Here is a 23,028-nt window from a genome sequence, read left to right as displayed (position 1 = left end):
GAAGGCCTCTTAGGGCTGCAACACCTATTGTGCCACACTTAGAGTCCCTGTACCTTAACACCCACACACTGCCATTGCCGGCTGAGTGTTTTGGTGCAGAGAAAAGTGAAGGGTGGACATGGCACACATCCCTGTGTGTCAGGCCCACTGCATGAGGTCGAAGCAAGCCACCCCTCCAGCAGGGGCCACTAGCCCTCAGGTGAGGGTACAGTGGCATGAGCTCTGTACCCCTGCAGCGTCTAAGTCCATTCTTTGACACTGTAAATGTAGTAACGCCATAAAGAGTATATGGTCTGGGAGTTGGTCATTACAAACTCCACAGCTCCATAATGGCTTTACTAAAACCTGGGATGTTTGGTAGCAAACATTTCAGCACATAAAACCCACGCTGATGCCAGTGTTGGATTTAATGTAAAATGCACTCAGAAGGCATCTTAGAGATGCCCACTGAAATATTTCCAGCCCTGGTGTGGTTCATGAATGTCAGCCTACCATTTACCACCACCAGACCGGTTTCTGGACCCCTCGATAGAGAGCCTCCGCTCTCTGGGCCCAGAAACGAAGCCCATCCTTGGTAGAGGTGTCATGCCTCCTCCCACAGGATGGGCTGGGTCCACAAAGTGGAAGCTTGAGCTGTCCCTGCCTTTTGCTGCCCTCAGCAATTGGCTCCCACTTGGGCAGGAGAATTGGTGGGAAATCCAAGCAAGGAAGAGAGGTGTGCCCACCTTTGCCAACCCCACTCCTCAGATGGGGAAGGCGAGGTGAAGCACACATCTCAGTCCCCTCTGTCTTGAAGATGATAGGATCCAACCACTCAGTAAAAAGCTAATGCCCCCTTCCCACTGGAGGGTTGCATAATAGGGGGTGCTCCCACCCTAAGGAAGGGACACATTGGTCCCAACCTGCACACCACTTTTAGCCCTCCTATATCTATTATTTAGGGGCCACCCTGAAGTTTGCCTCCTCAGATTTGAGGAAGAAAGTAGAAGGTCTGAAGATCCGTGCTGACCGAGGAAAAAGAGGACACCTACTGGTTTGGCCCCAGCCCTACTGGCCTGTCTGCCTCCGACCGGCCTACAGCAAAGAACCCTTTGTCTCCAGCAGCCAGCATCCCCCCAGAGCCCGGAGGACCTGCCCTGCAACCATCTTACAGACTCTGTATCCCGTGAGCACTGGATTTGCTCAAACAAAGACTCACCCACAAAATCCACGATCCTGGCGGCTTCACGATTCTGCACCACTCTGCACCCAATACCCATGGCCCGAGTTCGAGTGGCCAAAAACCATGAGGAGGTCTCCCATGTGATACTGACCTGGTATCTGGTTATCCCCGACCTCCCTCAAGCCTCAAGACGATGCCTGCAGCCTCAACCTGAATGGAGTAGGGAGATTCAGTGCCTCCCACAAGGTCTATTGGGAGGAAGTTCTCGTAAACTGAGCCAGATACCCCAAACCTGGTGCCACTAGGAGAGTGGTAGTGCCTCAGTTGTATATCTACTCACTCTCACTCATGACATCCACCTGGCTGGACACCTGGGCCAGACCAAAACTTGGAAAATATTGGTCTCCCACTTCTATTTGCCCCAGATGTCCCAAATAGTGCAGGAGTTTGTAAGTTTCAGTGTTACCTGTCAAGCCAGTGGCAAGACAGGAGGACACCTAAAGGCCCCCCTAATCCCACTTCTAGTGGGTGGGGTAACCTGTGAGAGGGTAGGAGTGGATATAGTAGTAGGTCCACTTGAACCTCCCACAGCCTCTGGAAACAAGTTCATAATAATAGTAGTAGTGGGTCATGCTACTAGGTACCCTGAAGCCATTCCCCTTAGGTCTACTACAGCCCCTGTGGTAGCCAAGGCCCTCATTGGTGTCTTCGCCAGGAAAGGTTTTCCTAAGGAGGTAGTATCAGACAGAGCTTCCAACTTCATGTCCACATACTTAAAACACTTGTGGGATGAGTGTGGAGTGATCTACAAGTTCACAACACCTTACCACCCACAAACCAATGGCCTTGTTGAAAGTTTCAACAAGACATTGAAGGGCATGATAATGGGACTTCCCGAGAAACACAAAAGGAGATGGGATGTTCTGTTGCCCTGCCTGCTTTTTGCATATAGAGAGGTGCCTCAGAGGGAAGCAGGGTTTTCACCCTTTGAACTTCTGTTTGGCCACCCTGTTAGGGTACCACTCTGACTTGTGAGGCAAGGATGGGAGAAACCCCATCATGTACCAAAACAAGATGTGGTGCACTATGTACTAGGCCTTTGTTCCAGGATGGCAGAGTACATGCAAAAAGCATCAAATAATCTGGAGGCCAGCCAAGAGCTCCAGAAGCTCTGGTATGACCAGAAAGCTGCACTGGTAGACGTTCAAGCAGGGCAACAAGTGTGGGTTTTGGAGCCAGTGGCACAAAGTGATCTCCAGGACAAATGCAGTGGCATATACCCTGTCCTAGAAAAGAAGTGGGAGGTCACCCGACTTATCCAGTGTTATGGGTATCTTTAGTAGATTCACATGCCTGAATCATTCCCCGTCGTCGGGGTGGGAGTCCCCGGTACATAAATAAAGTAATGTCATATAGACATATATACTTAGTAATGGGCCAGAGACCTCTCATTAGTAACATATCCATGTCCTTTTGTAAAAAGGACTAAACTTTGCCAAGAGCCAATCAGCTGTCACCACCCTCTAGAACCTTCCTGGAAGAAGCTCTGGTCCCTCAGATTTTCTACCGCACGTCGTGCTAAGGGAGTCTCCACTGAGCTCTGCTCAGTTTTCCTTACTTCTCTGGATTTTCCAGTTCTTTTCTCACAGAATTTCTTCAGTTGTGTGGGGTTTTCAGTTTACCATGGCTGATACTCCTAAAAAAGGACTTTTTAGACCGTGTGCCTCTTGTAACAAGAAGAGGCTTCATGTAGATGACAAGCATAAGGATTGCCTTTATTGTCTCTACCCAGACCACTCTTCTAAGGATTGTAAGATCTGTCGGACCTTTTCAACAAAGACCCTCAAGGACAGAGAGGGGCGCCTGTTGATATGGCTACAGAGACTGAAGGATAAGGACCAGGCAGTCTCTTCAGGAGAGAGTGAGTGTTCCTTCAGGAGTTCACATTCCTCTCCCAAAAGACCTAGAGTGACATCCCCAGGAACGTCTTCAGAGCCACCTCAAAAGAAGACGCTGAAGTCTTCAGAGGTTCATTCTAAGGTCTTGCCTGTGAAGGTTTCTCCTCAGGGCTCTGTTTGCACCTTTAAGAAACCCTTCACGACCTCTTCAGCACTGCCTGTGACAGCCTCGACAGCGACCATCTCCACTTCTGTGGCGTCCTCTTCATTATCCACGTCGATGTCTACAACATCTTCATCGTCGACGGGTAGGTCCGTTTCATCTATTATAAAGATAAAGACATCGCTGAGCGCTTCCACGTCGATGAAGTCCACATCGTCGTCAACGACGAAAGCTCCATCGTCGTCGACGAAGACATCATCAACGTCAAGGAAGGCTCCATCGACGTCGACGCCATCGCTGTCGACGAAGTTGTCGACGACAAAGCCGTCGACGAAGAAATCACCGTCGACGCCGCAACCTTCTCGATCAGTCAGCGACGTCCCTCCGTCGACGACCGCCCCGTCAACGGGCTCGACGACGACACAGGAACCAACCTTGAAAAGTGCATATGTTCACTTAAAAATTACTAAACGCACTCTGTCACCGGATCTAACCTCTCCGAGCAGAGTCCAGGCTTTACCACCTGCGCATCTTCTGGATAACGAAGACTCGGATGAGAATTCTATGTTCCAGACAGCTACAAGCCCATCTGAACTGCACGTAAAATATCATGAGAGTTCAGATTATGAAGAACAGGAGCAGTATGAACGAGTGGATTATCAGGAGGAATTCCAACCTCCTCCTCCTCCTCAACCTATGGTGTGTCTTCCTGCGTCCATAGTCACGGATCTGCAGTTCTTGATTGCGGACTACAAACAGAGGTTTCTCTCTACTCCTCCACCACCTTCAGTGGTTACGCCTCCGCCTAGACATCGGCCTCCACCTCTAGTGCTTCACCCGGATCCTGCTCCTGCACAGCCTCCTCCATCCTCAGATGATGAAGAAGAGGAGCAACAGCAAGAGGAAGGGGAACTTCAGGATTCACATTACGAGTGGGATGATTACGTCATTCCGTGTCCAGCATCTCCTGTGCCAACGCCGATTCACCCCCGGAGGACATTGTGGGATTCCATAATATCCTAGAAAGGGCGGCTTTGCGTTTCAAAATTCCAATAACTACCCAACAACAAGACTGCTTCCTTTATTATTTAAAGGAACCGTTCAAAAAGACTGTTAGGTCCATACCTATCATAGAGTACATTTGGACCCAAGGGGTTAAAATCATGCAAAACCCTTCTTCCTTGCCCCCGGTTCTGCCCAGGCTGGACAAAAAATATAAGGCTCCAGACACAGCTCCGGCTTGCCTTACTGGCCATCCCAAGCCGGACTTGGTCATTACTCAAGCAGCGCAGCGCCAATCAAAAAATCCTTTGGCTGCTTTACCTGCGCCACCGGATAAGGAGGGACGAAAACTGGACAATATTGGGAAGCGATTTTCTTCGATGTCCGCGTTCACAGTGCGAGCTGCTAACTCTATGGCACTGTTAGGACGTTACAATCGTCAAATGTGGGCTGATATCGCCCCATATTTGGGATCTTTGTCGGAGGAAGAGAAAGAAGAGGCAAAAAAGATTCTCTTAGAAGGCGAACGCTCAGCCTCAGAGATGATTGACTGTGCGATGGATGTTGCATCAATTTCGGCCAGCTAGCTGGAGCTGCGGTGCTGAGACATCAAGCCTGGCTCAAAGCAACTACCTTCCGGTCGGAAGTGCAAGCTAAGGTACTTGACATGCCTTATGATGGCCAACTTTTATTTGGAGCACATATAGATGAGACGCTTCAAGGTATTAAAAAAGATACAGATACAGCGAAGGCACTGGGTACCCTCCAGTTTACAAAACCTCCCTTTTGGGGCTCCAGAGGGAGAGGCCAATCTTCAAGAGGAGATTTTCAAGGTTACCGGTCCTCGTACAGCTCAAACCAGCAGTACAAACCCCAGTATCAGCAGAGACAACAACAACAGTCGTCCTACACGAGGTCTTCCTTTCGTGGCAAAGGAGGAAAAATAAACACAGCCAGAAGACAATGACTTCTCCCTGTCACAGGTCTCCACTTCTTCTCTACCGTACAAGATTGGAGGAAGAATCTCGTATTTCCTACAAAATTGGAAACAGATTACTAGGGATCGATGGATCCTTCAACTAGTTTAATTCGGACACTCTCTGGAGTTCATAGAAACCCGCCTCAAACTCCTCCTCACCCAATGCTCCACAAGAATTTACATTGGCTGCAATTGGAGCTATCACTGATGCTCCGAAAAAGTGCTATAGAAAGAGTCCCTCGCGATCAGAAAGGCAAGGGGTTCTACTCCCGATTCTTCTTAATTCAGAAAAAAGAGAAAAAATGGAGACCTATATTGGACTTAAGAAAGCTAAACAAGTATCTCAAGAAACAGTCATTCCGTATGGTGCCCATTCAGGAGGTCCTTCAACTCCTCAATGCAAACGACTTCATGGTGTCTCTAGACCTCCAAGACGCTTATTTTCACGTGCCTATCCACAGAAATCACAAGCAATACCTCAGGTTCGCTGTGGCAGGCAAGCACTACCAGTTTTGGGTGTTGCCCTTCGGCCTGAAGTCGGCACCACACATTTTTACAAAATGCCTGTCTCCAGTAGCAGCGTACCTACGGCAACAACATCACCAAGTCTTCCCATACTTGGACGACTGGCTAGTCAAGGCTCCTTCTTTGGAAGGCGTGACCAAGTCCACCAACGCCTGTCTTCAACTCTTCAACGACTTGGGCCTTACTCTCAATCGAGACAAATCCATCCTTCAGCCTTCCCAGCGTCTCACTTTCCTAGGCACTGTCCTAGATACGGCTCAGAAAAAAGCATTCCCTTCACAGGAGCGTTAATCCAAACTGGCATCCTTGGCGGCCCGTGTACGAACCAGAAGAACACTCACGGTCCGCCTTTACAAGTCCCTGTTAGGGTTGATGTCTTCTTGCATCCTGTTAGTTCCACACTGTCGTCTTCATATGCGTCCTCTTCAGGAAGCGCTATCCAGTCAATGGATCCAGTGTACAGGATCATTCGAATATGTAATCCGAGTGACGCCTTCCATGGTAAAAGCTCTACAGTGGTGGATTCATCCACAGAACCTTACATGAGGAATGCCGTTCCTGCTTCCAGCCTCGCCGCATATAATAACAACAGATGCGTCCCTGGAAGGTTGGGGGGCGTTCCTCCAAGAACTCAGAATCAACGGAAAGTGGTCCCCTGCCGAAAAACAACTCCATATAAACCTTCTCGAGTTAAGAGCGGTTTTCCTGGCGCTTCCAGCGTTCCTGCCTTGGATCAAAAACTCCCCAGTGCTTGTGAGGACAGACAACACCACCATAATGCACTATATCAACAAACAAGGGGGTACTCGTTCTCTGACGTTGTCTCGCGAATCTAAAAAGATTTGGAACTGGCTCAACATTTCCCTTCGGGCAGAATAAGTACCTGGAACGGACAATGTCCTTGCAGACTCACTGAGCAGACAGCGCTCTGTGTGCCACGAGTGGGAGCTGGACCACCAAATTCTCAGTCACATCTTCTCTCGATGGGGCAAACCTCACCTGGATCTGTTCGCAACCAGACACAACGCCAAATGCCAACATTACGCAAGCTGACGTCCCAGAAAAGGTCTCTAGGGAATGCATTTTCGATTGCATGGTTCAACGCCTTTGCGTAAGCATTTCCTCCATTTCCCCTGATTCCCAGGGTCCTCAGGAAGCTGAAGGCGGAACATTGTACCCTGATCTTGATAGCTCCAGCGTGGCCGCGCCAACACTGGTTCACGGAGCTTCATCTCCTATCGCTGGAACCGCCGGTCCCATTGAAGCCGTGCCCCAATCTCCTCACTATGGACCACGGACAAGTCCAACATCCGGATCCAGCATCTCTCAGATTATCGGCTTGGCTCCTGAGTTCAGAGAATTCCAGACCTTAAACATCTCGCCAGACTGCAGAGCTGTTCTAGCCCGGGCTCGGGCCGACAGTACCAACAAGACATATTCCCTGAAATGGAAAAGGTTCTGCATGTGGTGTAAATTGGTGAAAATACATCCTTTTCCTCATCACCGGCAGAGATCTTACCTTACCTTCTTCATTTGGCAAACTCAGGTCTGGCTCATGCTGCAATAAAAGTTCACCTGGCTGTCATATCTCGTTTCAGACGTTCTACAGCTGGTACTTCCCTCTGGTCCAACAGGCTCATAAAACAATTTCTTAAAGGTTTGTTCTGGACATTTTCTCCGGTGAAGTCTTTACCGCCTGCCTGGTCAGCTGAACGTTGTGCTTGCTCAATTAATGAAGCATCCCTTTGAGCCAATACACCAAGTGGATATCTAATATCTTTCCTGGAAAACAGCTCTTCTATTGGCGCTTACCTCAGCGAGAAGAGTAAGCGAACTCCAAGCCTTTTCAATTCAAGACCCTTTCCTCCAATTGAGGCAGGACAGAGTGATTCTGAGGACTAATCCTAAATTCATTCCAAAAGTCCCATCTGACTTTCACCTTAATGAGCCTATTGTACTGCGGTCTTTCTTCCCGAATCCACATTCAGCAGCAGAGAGATCTCTTCACTCTTTGGATCTCAAACGCTGTCTGAAGTTCTACATACACAGAACAGAGACATTTCGAAAATCTAACCAACTTTTCGTTGCCTTTAGCAGACCTAGGAAAGGTCTTCCATTGACTAAGCAGAGCATTTCACGTTGGAGCTCTGCAACTATTGCTCTCTGTCATCAGCAAGCTGGACATCCTCTGCATTCTAACATTCGGGCTCATTCCACTAGAGCAGTCTCAACCTCCATGGCGCTCTTTGCGGGAGTGCCCATAATTGACATCTGCAGAGCGGCGACATAGAAGACGCCTCATACATTCACCAGGCACTACTGCTTGGATACTGAACTTATGAAAGATGCAGCAGTGGGACAGGCTGTGCTCTGTCATCTATTTCATTAGAGGTGAGCCTTCTCTTTCATCCCACCTTCCTACTGTCTACTTGCACTTTTCTCTCTACTATTGCATGTTGGTACCTTTTGCATTTCACAATTGATATGTTATTATCTAGTGAGATTTACTGTTGTTCCATTCGAAATGTGCTTGTTATTGCTCGCTACTCTGATTCAGGCATATGAATCTATGAAAGATACCCATAATACTGGATAAGGAATGCGCTACTTACCTGTAACTGCAGTTATCCAGTATTGGTATCTTTCACAGATTCACATGCAACCCACCCACCTCCCCTGGAAGGGCTCACCTTGGTTCTCTCAGTAGTGTACTACTTAGCACTGTGCTTACGAAAATCTGAGGGACCAGAGCTCCTTCCAGGAAGGTTCTAAAGGGTGGGGACAGCTGATTGTCTCTTGGCCAAAGTTTTGTCCTTTTTACTAAAGGACATGGATATGTTACTAATGAGAGGCCTCTGGCCCATTACTAAGTATATATGTCTATATGAGAGTACTTTATTTATGTACCGGGGACTCCCACCCCGACGACGGGGAATGATTCAGGCATGTGAATCTATGAAAGATACCAATACTGGATAACTGCAGTTACTGGTAAGTAACGCGTTCCTTGGTAGACGTGGGCACTGGTAGGTACCCCAAAAGGGTGATACATGTGAACCGCCTCAAGCTCTATTGTGACAGGTCTGATGTGACCATGCTGATGGTTCCTGATGAGAATCAGGAGACAGAGTGAACTGCTCCCCGACCTCCGATGGAGTTTTCTATTCAGACACAGATTGCCTAACAGCAAGCTGATTGCAGACAGGTTCTGGAAAAGTATGAACAGCTCTTTTCCTTAACTACTGGTCAGACTCCCTGGTGTACCCATGATGTGGACACTGGAGACAGTTTGCCTATCAAGGCCGAAATCTGTCACCCGTCTGGTCAAGTTAAGGAAAGCATCAAAGCTGAGGTCATCAAGATGCTGGGGATAGAGGTCATTGAGCCTTCTGAGAGCCCGTGGGCCAGCCCAGTAGTCCTAGTCCCCAAACCTCATCCACAGGGTAGAAAGAGAAAAACAAGGTTTTGTGTGGACTCAATGCTCTCACCAACACAGATGCACACCCCATCACCAGGGCTGATGAATTGATAGATAAGTTAGGGGCTGCCAAATACCTAAGTACCTTTGATTTAACTGCAGGGTACTGACAGATTGGCATGGCCACTGAAGCAAAAGAAAGGACAGCATTCTCCACACCTAATGGGCACTTCTAGTTCACTGTGATTCCCTTTGGTCTAAATAATGCCCATGCCACCTTCCAAAGGTTGGTGAATCAAGTCCTTCCTGGGTTAGAAGGCTTTAGTGCAGCTTATATAGATGATATTGCTGTGTTTTTCTGTTCCTGGCAGGATCACCTGGTCCACCTGGGGAAGGTTTTACAGGCCCTACTACCTGCAAGCCTAATTATCAAGGCATCCAAATGCCAGATGGCGCAGTGAACTGTTGTGTACTTGTGCTACCTTGTAGGTGGAGGTCAAGTCCAACCACTACAACTCAAAATCCAGACATTTCTGGATTGGGAAGCTCGAACAACCCAGGCCCAGGCCAGTGCATTCCTTGGCTTGACTGGGTATTGGAAGAGGTTGGTGAAGGGGTATGGATCCATTGTGACACCCCTCACAGAACGTACCTCTAACAAGATGCCCAAGAAAGTGAACTGGTCAGTTGGCTGCCAAAAGGCCTTTGACACCCTAAAAGAGGCAATGTGCTCAGCACCTATTATCAAGGCTCCAGATTACTCCAAGCTGGTCATTGTTCAGACTGATGCTTCTGAGCTAGGGATAGGAGTGGTCCTATCCCAGACAAATGATGATAGATAAAACCAACCTGTTGCTTTCATAAGCAGAAGGCTACTCCCCAGGGAGCAGAGTTGGAGTACCGTTGAGAGGGAGGCCTTTGCTGTGGTTTGCTTCATGAAGAAGCTAATACCATACTTGTTTGGTACTCACTTTCTGGTTCAAACTGACCACAGACTTCTCGGATGGCTAATACAGGTGAAAGAGGAAAATCCAAAACTTTTGAGGTGGTCCATCTCCCTACAGGGAATGGACTTCACAGTGGAACATAGACCAGAGACTGCCCATGCCAATGCAGATGGCATTTTCAGATCTTTCCCCTTAAACAATGAAGAGTCTCTAGGGAAAGGTTAGTTTAATCCTCTTTCATTGGGAGGGGGCGGGGGGGAGGTTGTAGGAAAGTGCCCATTTTTGCATGGTTGCCCCCCACTTTTTGCCAGGTACATGGTGCACTTTTGACTTGGTGTGCCCTGGATCCCTGTCAATCAGGTTCCCAGGGCCTATGTTCTTTCCAAAACTGTACCTTTGTACCCACAATTGGCACATCTCTGACCACAGTTAAGCCATGTGGTCAGGGGTACCTTGGATACCAAGGGCACTGTACCCAGGAAAGGGCCTCTAAGGGCCACAGCACCTATTGTGCCACCCATAGGTGCCCTGTACCTTCACACACACACACACACTACCATTGCAGGCTGCGTGTTTTGATGCAGAGAAAAGTGAAGAGTTGACATGGCACACATCCCTGTATGCTATGCCAACAACCCACTCCCTGAGGCCTAGGTAAGCCAATACTCTAGCAGGGTGCACTAGCCCTCAGGTGAGGGTACAGTGGCATGAGCCCTACAGTGTCTTAGTCTATTCTTAGACATTGTAAGTGTAGTAAAGTCATAAAGAGCATATGGTCTGGGAGCAGGTCATTACGAACTCCACAGCTCCATAATGGCTTTACTAAAACCTGAGAAGTTTGGTAGCAAACTTCTCAGCAGATTAAATCCACACTGGTGCCAGTGTGGGATTTAATGTTAAATGTCCTCAGAGGGAGACTTAGAGATGTCTCCTAAAAACACGACCAGCCCTGGTGTGGTTCCTGAATGGCTGTCTGCCATTTGCCATCATAAGACATGTTTCTAGACACTGGGGTAAAGAGCCGCAGCTCTCTGTGTCCAGAAGAAAAGCCCATCCTGGGCAGAGGTGTCATGCTTCCTGCCCCAGTATAAGCTGGATCCATGAAGAGGAAGCTTCAAGGGCCTCCCACCTTTGTGAGCTGTCCCTGCCTTTTGCTGCACCCAGCAACTGACTCCCAACGGTTCTGCCCCCCATTCCTCCACTTTGGACGGCAGAATTGACGGGAAAACCAAGCTAGGAGATGTGTGCCGACCTTTGCCAACAGCACCCGTCAGGTGGAGGAGGCGAGATGAAGCACACATCTCAGCCTCCTCCATCTTGAAGATGAGGGTGCCCAACCAATCAGGAAGAGGCTCATGCCCCCCTCCCACTGGAGGGTGCAATACCAGGAGGTGTACACACCCCAAGGAAGGGATCCATTGGTCCCGATCTGCCCCCCCCCTTTTAACTCCCCTAAATGTAGTATTTAGGGGCCAAACTGAACCTTGTGTCCTCAGATTCGAGGAAGAAAGAAGAGGGACCGAAGAGCCGTGCTGACCTAAGAAGAAGAGGACACCTACTTCTTTAGCTCCAGCTCCACCAGCCTGTCCGCCTCCGACCTGCCTACAGCGAAGAACCTGACATATCCAGCAGCCCCCCTGAGCCTGGAGGACCTGCCATGCAGCCATCTTAAAGACTCTGTCTCCTGTGAGCACCGAATTTGCTCAAGCAAGGACCCACCCACAGAATCCAGACCCATACAGCCCTGTGGTTCTGCACCACTCTGCACCCGACGACAACTGCCTGAGTCAGAGTGGCTCAACACCACAAGGATGTCTCCCCAGTGACCCTGATATGAGATCTGGTGATCCCCAACCTCCCTCAAGAATCAAGGTGACGCCTGCAAACTCAACCTGAAGGGTCCCCCCGATCGTGGCTGGAACTGGTCAGAAGATCTGATGGCAAAAGACACCCATCCACTCGACGCCCCAGTGCCTTGGGCAGCCCACCCACAGTATCCAGGCATCCCACAAGAATCTAAATTACCTCTCAAGATGGTGGTTGCCTTCAGTAAGACTCCCTGCCTGAGCCTGCAGCAACTTGCCGAACTGAAGGTCTCCATTGAAAACCCCAGGATCCCTGTCGTCCTCTTGGCACACTGCACCCGGCCGCCACTGTGCCGCTGTTGGTGCAACACCTGTACTGATTGTTGACTACTGCAGTGCTGACATTAACCCCATGAGTTTTGCTCCTACACCTGATTTTCCTGCTCGTGAGCAGTCCCTAACCGAAGGCCCCGTTCACACCCAGGGCTAACATTGGCCCCCTTCACTCTGCACCCGGCCACCACAGTGCCGCTGGTGGTGCAACTCGAGTGCCAACCTAAATCTTGGGGAACCTTGACCCTAACCCCCAAAACTCCCACTTGTTAAACATTTACTTACCTGTGAAACCGATAACCACTTTTCTCCCATAGCAACCCAAGTTATGAGATTTTGAGCCTAAAAATGTTTTGTGTTGAACTGTTGTTTTGTATGGGGAAAACAGTAACTATAACTCAAGGCAAGAAAAGTCTCACTGACCTTGTCATGTGAGATCTTTAGCTGAGGTATCTAAGCATATCACCTCCAGTACTCAATGTAATCTAAAAGTAATCAAAACATATTCTAAAAGTAATTACTGTGTAATATAACCTGTTTTTTAAAACTATACCAACCTATAACAATTGCAGATCCATTCCAAATTGCATTTCTGTGTAAAGGTCCTGCTTGGTCCAATAAATAAAATACAAGTATACCTTTTTTATACCTATTCAATTGGTCTGAATTCTGTCTCTGAATATGTGTAATCAATCCTTGATTGAGTGAATGCAATAAATGCTCAACACATCCTCTGGATAAGCCTAAATGCTTGCTCACACTACCACAAAGGGAGCTGTTAGTACTTACCTAATTTAGCCTCTGCTGTACCTCTGGGGACTCCCTTGACTCTGTGCACCCTATACCTTACTTTGGTATAGTATATACAGTGCCAGCTTCCTACAGTAAGATCATATTTCATGTGTGACATTTTGATGTGGTGGTTATGTGTTCTGTTGTTTTTTATACTGCTGGGTTTTGTGCTGCATTATTGCAATGTGATCATGTTGCATTGTACTGTAGTTGCATTCTGTTTTGACTGTTTTTTCGTGATGCGCCCTGTTATCTTTGAAATGTGCTATGTTGCTTAGTGTATGTTATTGTGTTATGCTGTGTTGTTTACCTTAGATTAACTGCCCCAGGTCTTAAACTTCGTAAGACTTTATCCAGTTCAAAACTGTGGTGGATACAGAGTCTAAATTTAGTGCTCACAATGCTCGCTTTATATGGTACGGCCCCTAACCTGTGGACGGACATACTAAGCATTGTAATGCTCGTTAATGCTTCAATTCGGCATTTGCAACCACCTTTTAGTAGTCATAAAAGTTGTTCTGACTTCTAAAATGGGTTTCTGAATGGATACTAATTCGGTATCTGTAAGGCACCTGCTGTAGGCATCCCTTCCAAATTACAAATCTTTTTCGAATATATAAATGATTTGCAACCGAAATCCATTTTCAAAACATAAATATTTTACAGATACAGCAAAAGAGGTTGTAGTCCATTTGCAAAAAAAAGTCGTCCTTTTGGCATCCCTTCTTATTTGTGAATGTAAAAAAATAAGTTTGTTTACGGAAACAAATCTTTGTAAACGCAGTCCTGTTTCCTTCAAGGTAAACAAACTGCATTACAAATAAAATGTCTTGATTTATTAAAAGCAATCACAGATAAGATGGTCTCCTGGCCCAGAGAGTCACCATCCCTGTGATGGCCTCCAATCATAGTGAGTCGCAATTGTGACCCACTACAATTTAGAATTTTAGGAACCAACCTATTAGTACCTAGGTTGATTCTTAAAATTCCTAACTGGTCGCAAAAAATACTGGCCCCAAATTGGGGCCAAGATTTTGTGACCAGTAAATAGTGCATCTGACCCTGGGTTGCTTGATCACTATTGGGACCAGGTACCTGATCAGCTGTCTCCCTGAATGAAAAAAAGGGTAAAGGTATGGATGGGCAAGGCAAGACAATTCACTCCCGACCATTCTGTGTGGCGTGGAAGGAATGCGCCCTAAATGGCTATCACTAGACCCTATTAGCTCTCAACATTAGCACAACACCCTACAGAATATATTCTACAGAACCCCGTACATACAACCTGCAAAAAGCAGACACACAGTATATTTAGCTGACGGCATGCACACAAACCGACTGGTTTAAGTCCATGTGATTAATTTGAAAATAAATATGTCTTTCATTGTATAAGGCGCTTTATTTACAAATTAAAAGCTGAATAATGAAAGTTTGTTTTTTAATACAAGCTATATTCCATTATTATTGAGACATGTTCCATAGAACCTAATCTTGGAAATCAAAATTTTGATTTAGTGTTAGTAATTGACCTTCTACGGCCTATATTCATCTACCTTTATCAACAGGACCGCATCCGCTCAAAAGAATGCTGGTTTCTCCTCAGTTGTTAATGTGTTCTGGTAACATGGAAGCCATCAACAATGCTGGAGAAGAGATTTAGGACATAGAGTAGGTGATGTTTCCTTGCGTAGAATTCAGATCATTTAAATGGTTACATTATGTACTGTGATGTCCTCTAACCTTGTCCTGTCACCTCTCTAACTCCCTCAGACACCCACTTATGGAGCTGTGCACAAGGACCTTTGTGCCAAACAACATCGACAGCTTTGAGGAGCGCGGTCGGATCAAGATCCTCACAGGGCCTAACTCCTGCGGGAAGAGTGTGTATCTGAAGCAGGTATGTGTGGAAGCTCTGTTATCCATTAAAGTTGCCAGATTGTTAAACTACTAAGCTTCTGCTTCTACCAGGTTTAGGTCAATGGATACTTATATATCAATTTAAATAGACCTCCAGTGAAGAAGGCATACATTCAAGAGTTAAGCTGTGACAAATGTACAATCCGAAGTGGTTATCACTACAGGGAGTACAGTAGATTGTGGAGACCACAGAACAATAGATGAATGCTATTGGCATTTCCAACCAGTATTTACACCCTTGTATAGATCTGGTGACACTTGTACCTCACCATGAGTCATACCCGGCAGTAGCATATGCTATTTTATCCTAGTATCTGATAAAGACATCTTGCTACAGATTCCTTACCTTTGAACTTCCAGGCGTCAGCCTGGATCTAGAGGATTTTTGATAGCAGTACCCCTGCGTGCCAGTAAGTGGCGTTGGTTGACTCCACGTGGCGTTGTGTTCGTCGTCGTGACGTCCGCGTCAATATAACTGGCGTGCTGACGTCCGTTCTTTTTTTCTGCACCAGCCAGCATCGATCCGTTGAAGAGAGCTACCCAGACAGGGAATCCAAACTGCTGGAGACCTTAGGAAAGAAAATGTTCTCTTCAAACAGCCACGCATTGTGGTCGGTAAACACTGCATGCCTTTTGGGATGTTACTGCCATTCTATATGGGATATGGTTGCTCAGGTACTGCCTAGGGTCCCGGAGGAGGACTGGACCCGACTCTCCTAAGCAATATCACACGGCAGAGATGCAGTGAAGTTCAACATTTGCGTGGCTTGGACACAACGGACTCGCTGGGCAGAGCAATTACTTTTACGGTGGCCATCAGGCCTGGATGAAGACATCTGGCTTTTCGGGGGATGTCCAGGTGAACCTCATGGACATGCCTTTTGATGGCTCATGTCTCTTCAGAGACAAGGCTGACACAGCGCTTGAGCTCTTCAAGGATTCGTGGGCTACGGCCAAATCCTTGGCCCTCAGTACTACACCCCGGCCTGCATCTGCTTTTTGCTCTGTTGCCAAACCTACGGCGCCAACCATAATCCAGCCAATGGGTTCCGCAAGTTCAGTAACCTCAGCTGGGCCATAGCGGCGGTTCATCCCGTCCCTGAGGGTCAAGAGGCTTGAAGTTGAACAAAGCTACCATCCCCTCCTCAACCCCAAAATCTTCCTAGTCCGATCCGTCGGGGTTCACAAGCATCAAGCATGTGGCAAGATAGTCCATTACCTCCACCACTGGCGATACATCACCTCGGACAGATGGGTATTGCAGATAGTCTGAAAGGACTACTCCCTTCCCTTTGAGACTACCCCTTCCTCTAGGCCTCCAACTCGTGATTGGCTGACAGAGGATCGTCTTGCGCTACTCAGCAAGGAAGTCAAGGCTGTCTTGGCCAAGAAAGTTACAGATAGGGTTCATGGGCTAGAAATAGGCTGTGTTTGCTATTCCCGCTATTTCCTGGTTCCAAAGAAGGACGGAGGCTTCCGTCCTATTCTTGACATCAGAGCCCTCAACTTCTTCCTCAAGAAGGAGAAATTCAAAATGCTCACTCTGGCTCAGGTACTGTCTGCCCTAGTCCCGGGAGACCGGATGGTAGCATTGGACTTGCAGGACTCCTATTTCCACATTCCCGTCCTGCCAGACAATTGCCACTATCTGTGGGTTACAGTGGGTCGGGAGCACTTTCAATTTGCTGTGCTCCCCTTTGCCATCACCAGTGCCCCGCAGGTGTTTACCAAGGTGATGGCGGTGGTCACAACTCATCTGCAAAGATTGGGGGTTCCAGTCTTCCCCTATCTTGATAACTGGTTATGTAAGGCGGCTCGTCCCAAGCAGTCATCTCCCATCTCCAGATTACAGTGGACCTCTTGCTTTTGCTGGGGTTTACTATGAACGTGCCTAAGTCACACCTGACTCCCTCTCAGACGCTCCACATCATCAGAGCAGTTCTGGACACGTTGCAGTTTTGGGCTTATCCTCCCGAGCGGCGAGTACAGGATATTCAAGCTATGATACGGATATTTCAGTCTCTATCCTGGATTCCGTTGAGAATGACTCTGAAGCTGCTGGGCCTCATGGCCTCTTGCATCCTTCTTGTGGACCATGCCAGATGGCACATGCGGGCTCTGCAATGGGACCTGAAGTTCCAATGGGTGAAGCATTGGGGAAATCTAACTGAGCTGGTCCAGATATCGGATGGCACTGCGAGATACCTGCAGTGGTGGCTATCAAACCGCGCTTGGGTCAGAGGCAGACCCCTCTCCCTTCCCCATCCAGACCTCACAGTAGTGAGTGATGGGGCGGCCATCTGGAAGAGGTGGAGGTCAGAGGACTCTGATCTCCGGCCGAGGCCCAGCTCCATATAGACCTGTTGGAGCTTTGAGTGATTCAGTTGGCACTAAAATCCTTCTTGCCGTCCATCCATGGAAGGCTAGTTCAGGTGTTCCCGGACAACATGACTACCATGTGGTACTGCAACAAGCAAGGCAGGGTGGTGTCATGGACTTGGCTGCAACAGCAGGGCGTTACCCTGGTGGTTCAGCATCTGGCTGGTTCTTTAAACACCAGAGCAAACAAGCTCAGCTGAAGGTTCCTAGTGGATCACAAGTGGCGTCTCCATATGGAGGTGGCGCAAGGACTCTTTCAGCCGATGGGGAAAGCCTTGGTTAGATCTGTTCGCCTCCGTAGAGAACATGCAATGTCAGCAGTTATGTATGCTTGAGTTTCCAAGGCAGCTCTCACTCGGTGTCGCTTTTCGTCACGAGTGGAGCTCCGGCCTCCTGTATGCCTTTCCGCCCAAACCCAGAGTGCTTAAAAAAGATCAGGAGCGAGTGGGCACAAGTCTTTCTTGTGGCTCCGGACTGGGCATGGAGAGACTGGTATTCCGAGCTTCTGGCAATGAGCATTGATCCTCCGTTCTGGCTGCCCCTTTAGGAAAATCTCCTGTCGCAGCAGCAGGGGAGGGTTCTCCACCTGAACCTATCCACTCTCCGCTGTTCATACTTTCCTTGGCCCAGCAGGGCTCTGTGCCGGGCACCTTGAATGGCTATCTTTCAATCCTTTCCTCTTTTCTTTGGCTGCCTGATCAGTCTTCTCTTTTCAAATTCCCTCTGGTGCAGAAATTCTTGAAGGGATTAACACACTTGTTTCCCCCTTTACCCTTTATTATGCCACAGTGCGACCTTAATTTGGTTCTCACCTTTCTGATAAGTGCACAGTTTCAGCCACTGTACAACAGCCCTCTGCACGTACTTACCATCAAAACAGCCTTCTTAGTGGCAATAACGTCTGCCAGGAGGGTGAGCGAGCTGCAGGCACTGTCATCACAGCCTCCTTACCTGACGGTCTTTCCGGATAAAGTGGTGCTCCGCACAAGGGCATCTTTTCTACCTAAGGTGGTAACACCCTTTCATATGGGGCAGTGGGTTACTCTACCCACCTTCTATGCACCTCTGCACCCTTCTAAGGAAGAGGAGCATCTCCAACGTCTGGACCTAGAAGGGCATTATCGTTTTACCTTGATTGAACCAAAGAGTTCTGGTTGGAAGACAATCTCTTTATAGGGTACGTGGGTGCAAAAAAAGGGTGTGCTGTCCAAAAGAGGACTATACCCAGCTGGGTTATCCTCTGTATCAAAATATTTTACGCATTTGCAAAGAAGGATCCTCCTGAAGAGCTTGGGGCCCATTCCACCTGGGCAAAAGTGGCCACCACGGCTCTCCAGCAAGGTGTTTCCGTTTTAGATATCTGCCCAGCGGCCACATGGGCATCGCTGCACAAGTTTGCCAGACACTTTTGCCTAGACTTTGCAAAGAAGGATCCTTCTGAAGAGTTTGGGGCCCATTCCACCAGGGCAAAAGTGGCCACCACGGCTCTCCAGCAAGGTGTTTCCGTTTCAGATATCTGCCAAGCGGCACCATGGGCATCGCTGCACAAGTTTGCCAGACGCTTTTGCCTAGACTCTTAGGTTTGCAGAGAAGGCCTGTTTGGTTGCTCTTTCTTGCAGGACTTCCTGGTCTAAACATTTCTGCAGTCCTCCTCCGGGGATAGCATTGCTTGAGTATCTGTTCAAAGGTAAGGAATCTGCGGCTAGATGTCTCTATCAGATTGGCAAGTTCTCTTCCAGCGAATACTCATCAATAGTCATAAGCAGTGAATTATCCCTGCCCATGTGCGGGACCCCGGAGCTTATAACAATATATATACGTATATATATATATATATATACATATAATAAATAACTATGCAGCCCTATAAAATCCAAACTAAAAGATGAACAAACAGCCAGAAAATAACTCATCCATACTTGCATAGTAATACTTAAGAAAACTTGTAATAGAGACCATACACCCAAATGGCTTCATACAAGAATTTCTTTATTTTCCAGAACAAGGAAAAAAACACAAGTATTTGAAGACAGTTTGGCCCATAGGCTGCATAAGAATTACTGTCCTGAGACAGACAAGAAAGCTTGAGCTCGATAGTTTTTTGACTTTGTAGTCAGAAATTGTTATTTTTCTTGCTGTTTAGCATTTCTCCTGTGCTGGAAGAAGATTTTCCTTCTTTTTCTGACAGAAACTTGTCATCTTTTTTTGTCAAAATGCCAGCTCTCTTCAGAAATTGTCCATCTTGTGGAAAAAAGATGGCTAGATCAGATCCACACTCTGTGTGTATCGCCTGTCTTCCGTCTTCTCATAAGGTAGATGCCTGTTATCATTGCCAGAAGTTTTCCTCAAGAACACTCTGTGATAGAGAGAGAATTCGGCTTCAGGAGGTGATGGAGAGAGGAAAAACACACCCAGAAAGTGGCCTTGGGGATCAAGAGCCCCCCTCTCATCAGAAGCATCGACACCTTCTACAGTCTGCCTCTACAACGTCGAGAAAAAGGAAGATTCCAGCTTGTTTGCCGTCGGTGTCGCAACCACCGTCGAAGAAAAGACCTGAACAGTCTCCGACGTCGAGATGGCATAAGTCTCCGTCGTCGAGAAAGGCCTCGACGTCAAAGCGTCCTGCTTCAGAACCGAGGTGTGGCCCAGATGTGGGTCTATCGACGTCGAAACATGTATCGTCGTCTAGATCCCCATCGACGTCGAGACACTCTCCGTCACCTCACTGTAGGTCGACGTCGAGAAGCTTGCCGGCGTCTAAGAGACCTGAAGACCGGTCGACGTCATGGGTAAGACACCATTCGACGTCGAGATCGCGTCGACGTTGTTCGACGTCGAAGTTACCACGACGTCGACGTCATTCGAGGTCAAGATCACCGCGACATCATGCCAGGTCGACGTCGAGGTCTCCTGTGAAGACGTCGAAATCTGCACAGCCCTTGACTCCTGCAGGGCATCATCGTGGTTCGACGTCGAGGGAGGCACAGTTGTCGACTTCGAGGCCATCGACGTCGAGGGACAAAGAACATGCTGGGGCCTCGGAGGAGGTCGCCGGTGCATCTCGTTTTCCCTCAAGATCTTCGTCACCTGAACTTAATATTGTACAGATTTCACCGGAGGGCTCTCCAGAAGTTGGTATAGAACCTAGGCGGAAGAAAACTAGGTCTATCAGCAGTATTGGTTCGGACTATTCCCGTACCTACTCTCCTTCCCGCCTGTCAAAATCTCCAATTCAAACGCCTCAGAGATCTCCACGAAGATCAAGGACACCCACTGTGGTATCTTCAAGAAGAAGAACTCCAGGGACAGATCTAGGTCTTTTCATTCTTCTTCAAGGAGGAGTCCTCGAAGACCTCCCACTTGGTCTACCTCGTCTACCAAGTCCCTACTTGTACTTCTACACCTCCATCACGAGTTTCACCTGTGGACGATCTCACTACTTTCAATGAGGTGTTATGTCGAGGAGCGAGCAAATTAAATATAACGATGTCGGTCCCTACTGTATCCACCATGGTAATCTTTGAGACCCTACATCACCGTTCCTCAGCCAGACCATTACTTCCACTTGTTCCTGGCATTATTGATCTTGCCACTCAGACTTTTCTAACTCCTGCTATTGTGTTTTTATCTAGGAGCCTAAATCGATATTCCTATTTGATGCCCTTGTCCGGTTATAATCAATAATATCAATACAACAGCATAATAATCATATCCATATTCAGTCGTAGCACATGCTGTCACATTAAGCAAGGCTACTTCCCCGGCCCCCTAGAAAGCACAACGAGTTCTCTAAACAATCCAAACCTACAGCAACCTGGAAAATCCCCCTTGCTTTGTTTTGATTTCATCCTAGAACTCCTGTAAAGCACTGTAAGAACGGCCAGTTCTTAGTGACATCTTTATTGACGTCTTATGTCCAGCCTTACGTCAAACCCGGCGCCTTTCAGGTATAAATATACCAACGTTGCCTTAAGCAAACACACGGTGGTGCTTTTGGAGCAGCGATCTACTTGCCCGAGAGCCCAGCTGATGCGAGAGCCCACGGACGCTGCCCCTCCCTTTTGACGCACTGAGAGAGACGCTGTCTTTTCTCCTGCCGAGAAATCCAGCTCCGGTGTTTCCAGATACCTTCGCGGGTTACTGGGATATCGAGTCCTGAGACAGAGATACAAGACCTCCTGCTTTCTATTACCCCGGTACGGAGCTGACTAAACCCTTAAAAAGAATTCTTGAGTCAGATTCTTGGCAAAAAACAACTTAACTTAAACTGCTACTTACTTACTCCTTCCCACGTATTAGGCTTAGGTCAGGTACACAGGGGTAGGCGTATTTAGAGGCACCAGTTGAGTACGTTAGTCAATGTATATATGTATATATATTTTATCTATTTTAAAGTATCATATGGCTAAGAAACCATATCAATGCTTTCACAGTATTATTTTATAATCCTCCGTTTACTGTACGCATTTTACTTTACTATGAGTATTGCAACTGTGGCAATTCATTTCTCTTGTATGAGGAAGAAGACTGCTCAATAAATTACACCTTTTATTGAAAACGCCCGTCTCTCTTTTCTCTGCATTCTGGTGAAACTAAGTACGCACATTTGACTGAGTGAAATAGCTGTCTATTGTTTTCACACGACTCTAGAGATACACTCTTATTCTGAGGGAGCAAAGTTGTCATGTTATATGGTTGTCGGAAGCTAATCCCTTCTTGTCTAATCAGGAAAGTTAATTCCTTCCTGAACATTCGAGAACGTTTCTAGTGACCTCTGAGCTAGCTGGCAAACCTTAAGTCTAATATAGTCAGTAGAGACCTAGTTAACCTCAGTCCTACGTCTACACTGCTGAATATATTATTCCAATGCGCAGAGCCTATTGGGAATATAGGAACTACACTACATGGCGTCCAACGTTTGGTAAGGCGATAAATCTAACGCGAGACGTTAGAGTAACTCAGTCGTGCTTTTTCACACAGACCCTTTTTCCCGTAAATACTCCAAAAGACGTCTGGAGTGGGTAAAAGGTTAAAATCCGCCGGAACTTAGTAGGAAGAGATTTCTATGTATAGTTTTTGGTTTAGTCAACGTTGAAGGATACAGTGTTCCAAAATATTGTGCACCTAATCTTTGTTTCCTTGAAACTTGATCTGCAAACAAAAACCTTTCTGCCAGTAAAATGGGGGAAAGTGAAGAAGAAAGGGAGGCAGCTAGAATAGCAGCTCAACTCCTAGCGGATGACACAAGTCTCCAAGACAATGACCCGAATGCTATACTCATTCCGGTCAACATAAGAAAAACTATAACTCTTAACCCCTTCCACGCTCATGACGAGCTGGGCTCGTCATGAGGTAGCCTCCTCGCACGCTCATGACGAGCCCAGCTCGTCATGTAAAGTGCGTTTTAAAAAAACTCAGCGTGCGAGCGGAATTCCGCCCGCACGCATGCGGTTAAACTTATAGAAAATGGACTAACACCGAGAGGTGGAATAGTCGTATTCGTAATTAAGGCCCATGAATATCGGCAGACAGAGGTATTCTACACATGGATAAACTTTCCAGCAGCAAACGCTGTCACACACGACTTCCACTATTACAAAATAGAGGAACCTCCGGATGAATACACTCCTTTCGAGGCGGTTGAAATCCCATTAAAATACCAAGAGCACCTGCTCTGGTTTAAAGGCGCCCTAAACATAATAATCACA

The 23,028-nt window shown here is 47.5% G+C and overlaps 1 protein-coding gene across 7 annotated transcripts in view; it reads left to right on the top strand.

Moving 5' to 3' along the window:
• MSH5 (mutS homolog 5) overlaps positions 1 to 23,028 on the top strand; it is a 1,532,005-nt gene that overhangs the window by 1,209,385 nt on the left and 299,592 nt on the right. For all 7 annotated transcript variants that reach the window (XM_078646032.1, XM_078646030.1, XM_078646035.1 and 4 more), the window contains one exon: positions 14,795 to 14,921. In XM_078646032.1, coding sequence (XP_078502158.1) covers positions 14,795 to 14,921 — 127 coding nt within the window. The remainder of the gene's footprint in view (positions 1 to 14,794; positions 14,922 to 23,028) is intronic.

Source organism: Lissotriton helveticus, chromosome 5_1, assembly GCF_964261635.1.
Source record: "Lissotriton helveticus chromosome 5_1, aLisHel1.1, whole genome shotgun sequence".
Lineage (NCBI taxonomy): Eukaryota > Metazoa > Chordata > Amphibia > Caudata > Salamandridae > Lissotriton > Lissotriton helveticus.
This window is presented reverse-complemented; position numbering and strand designations above follow the sequence as displayed.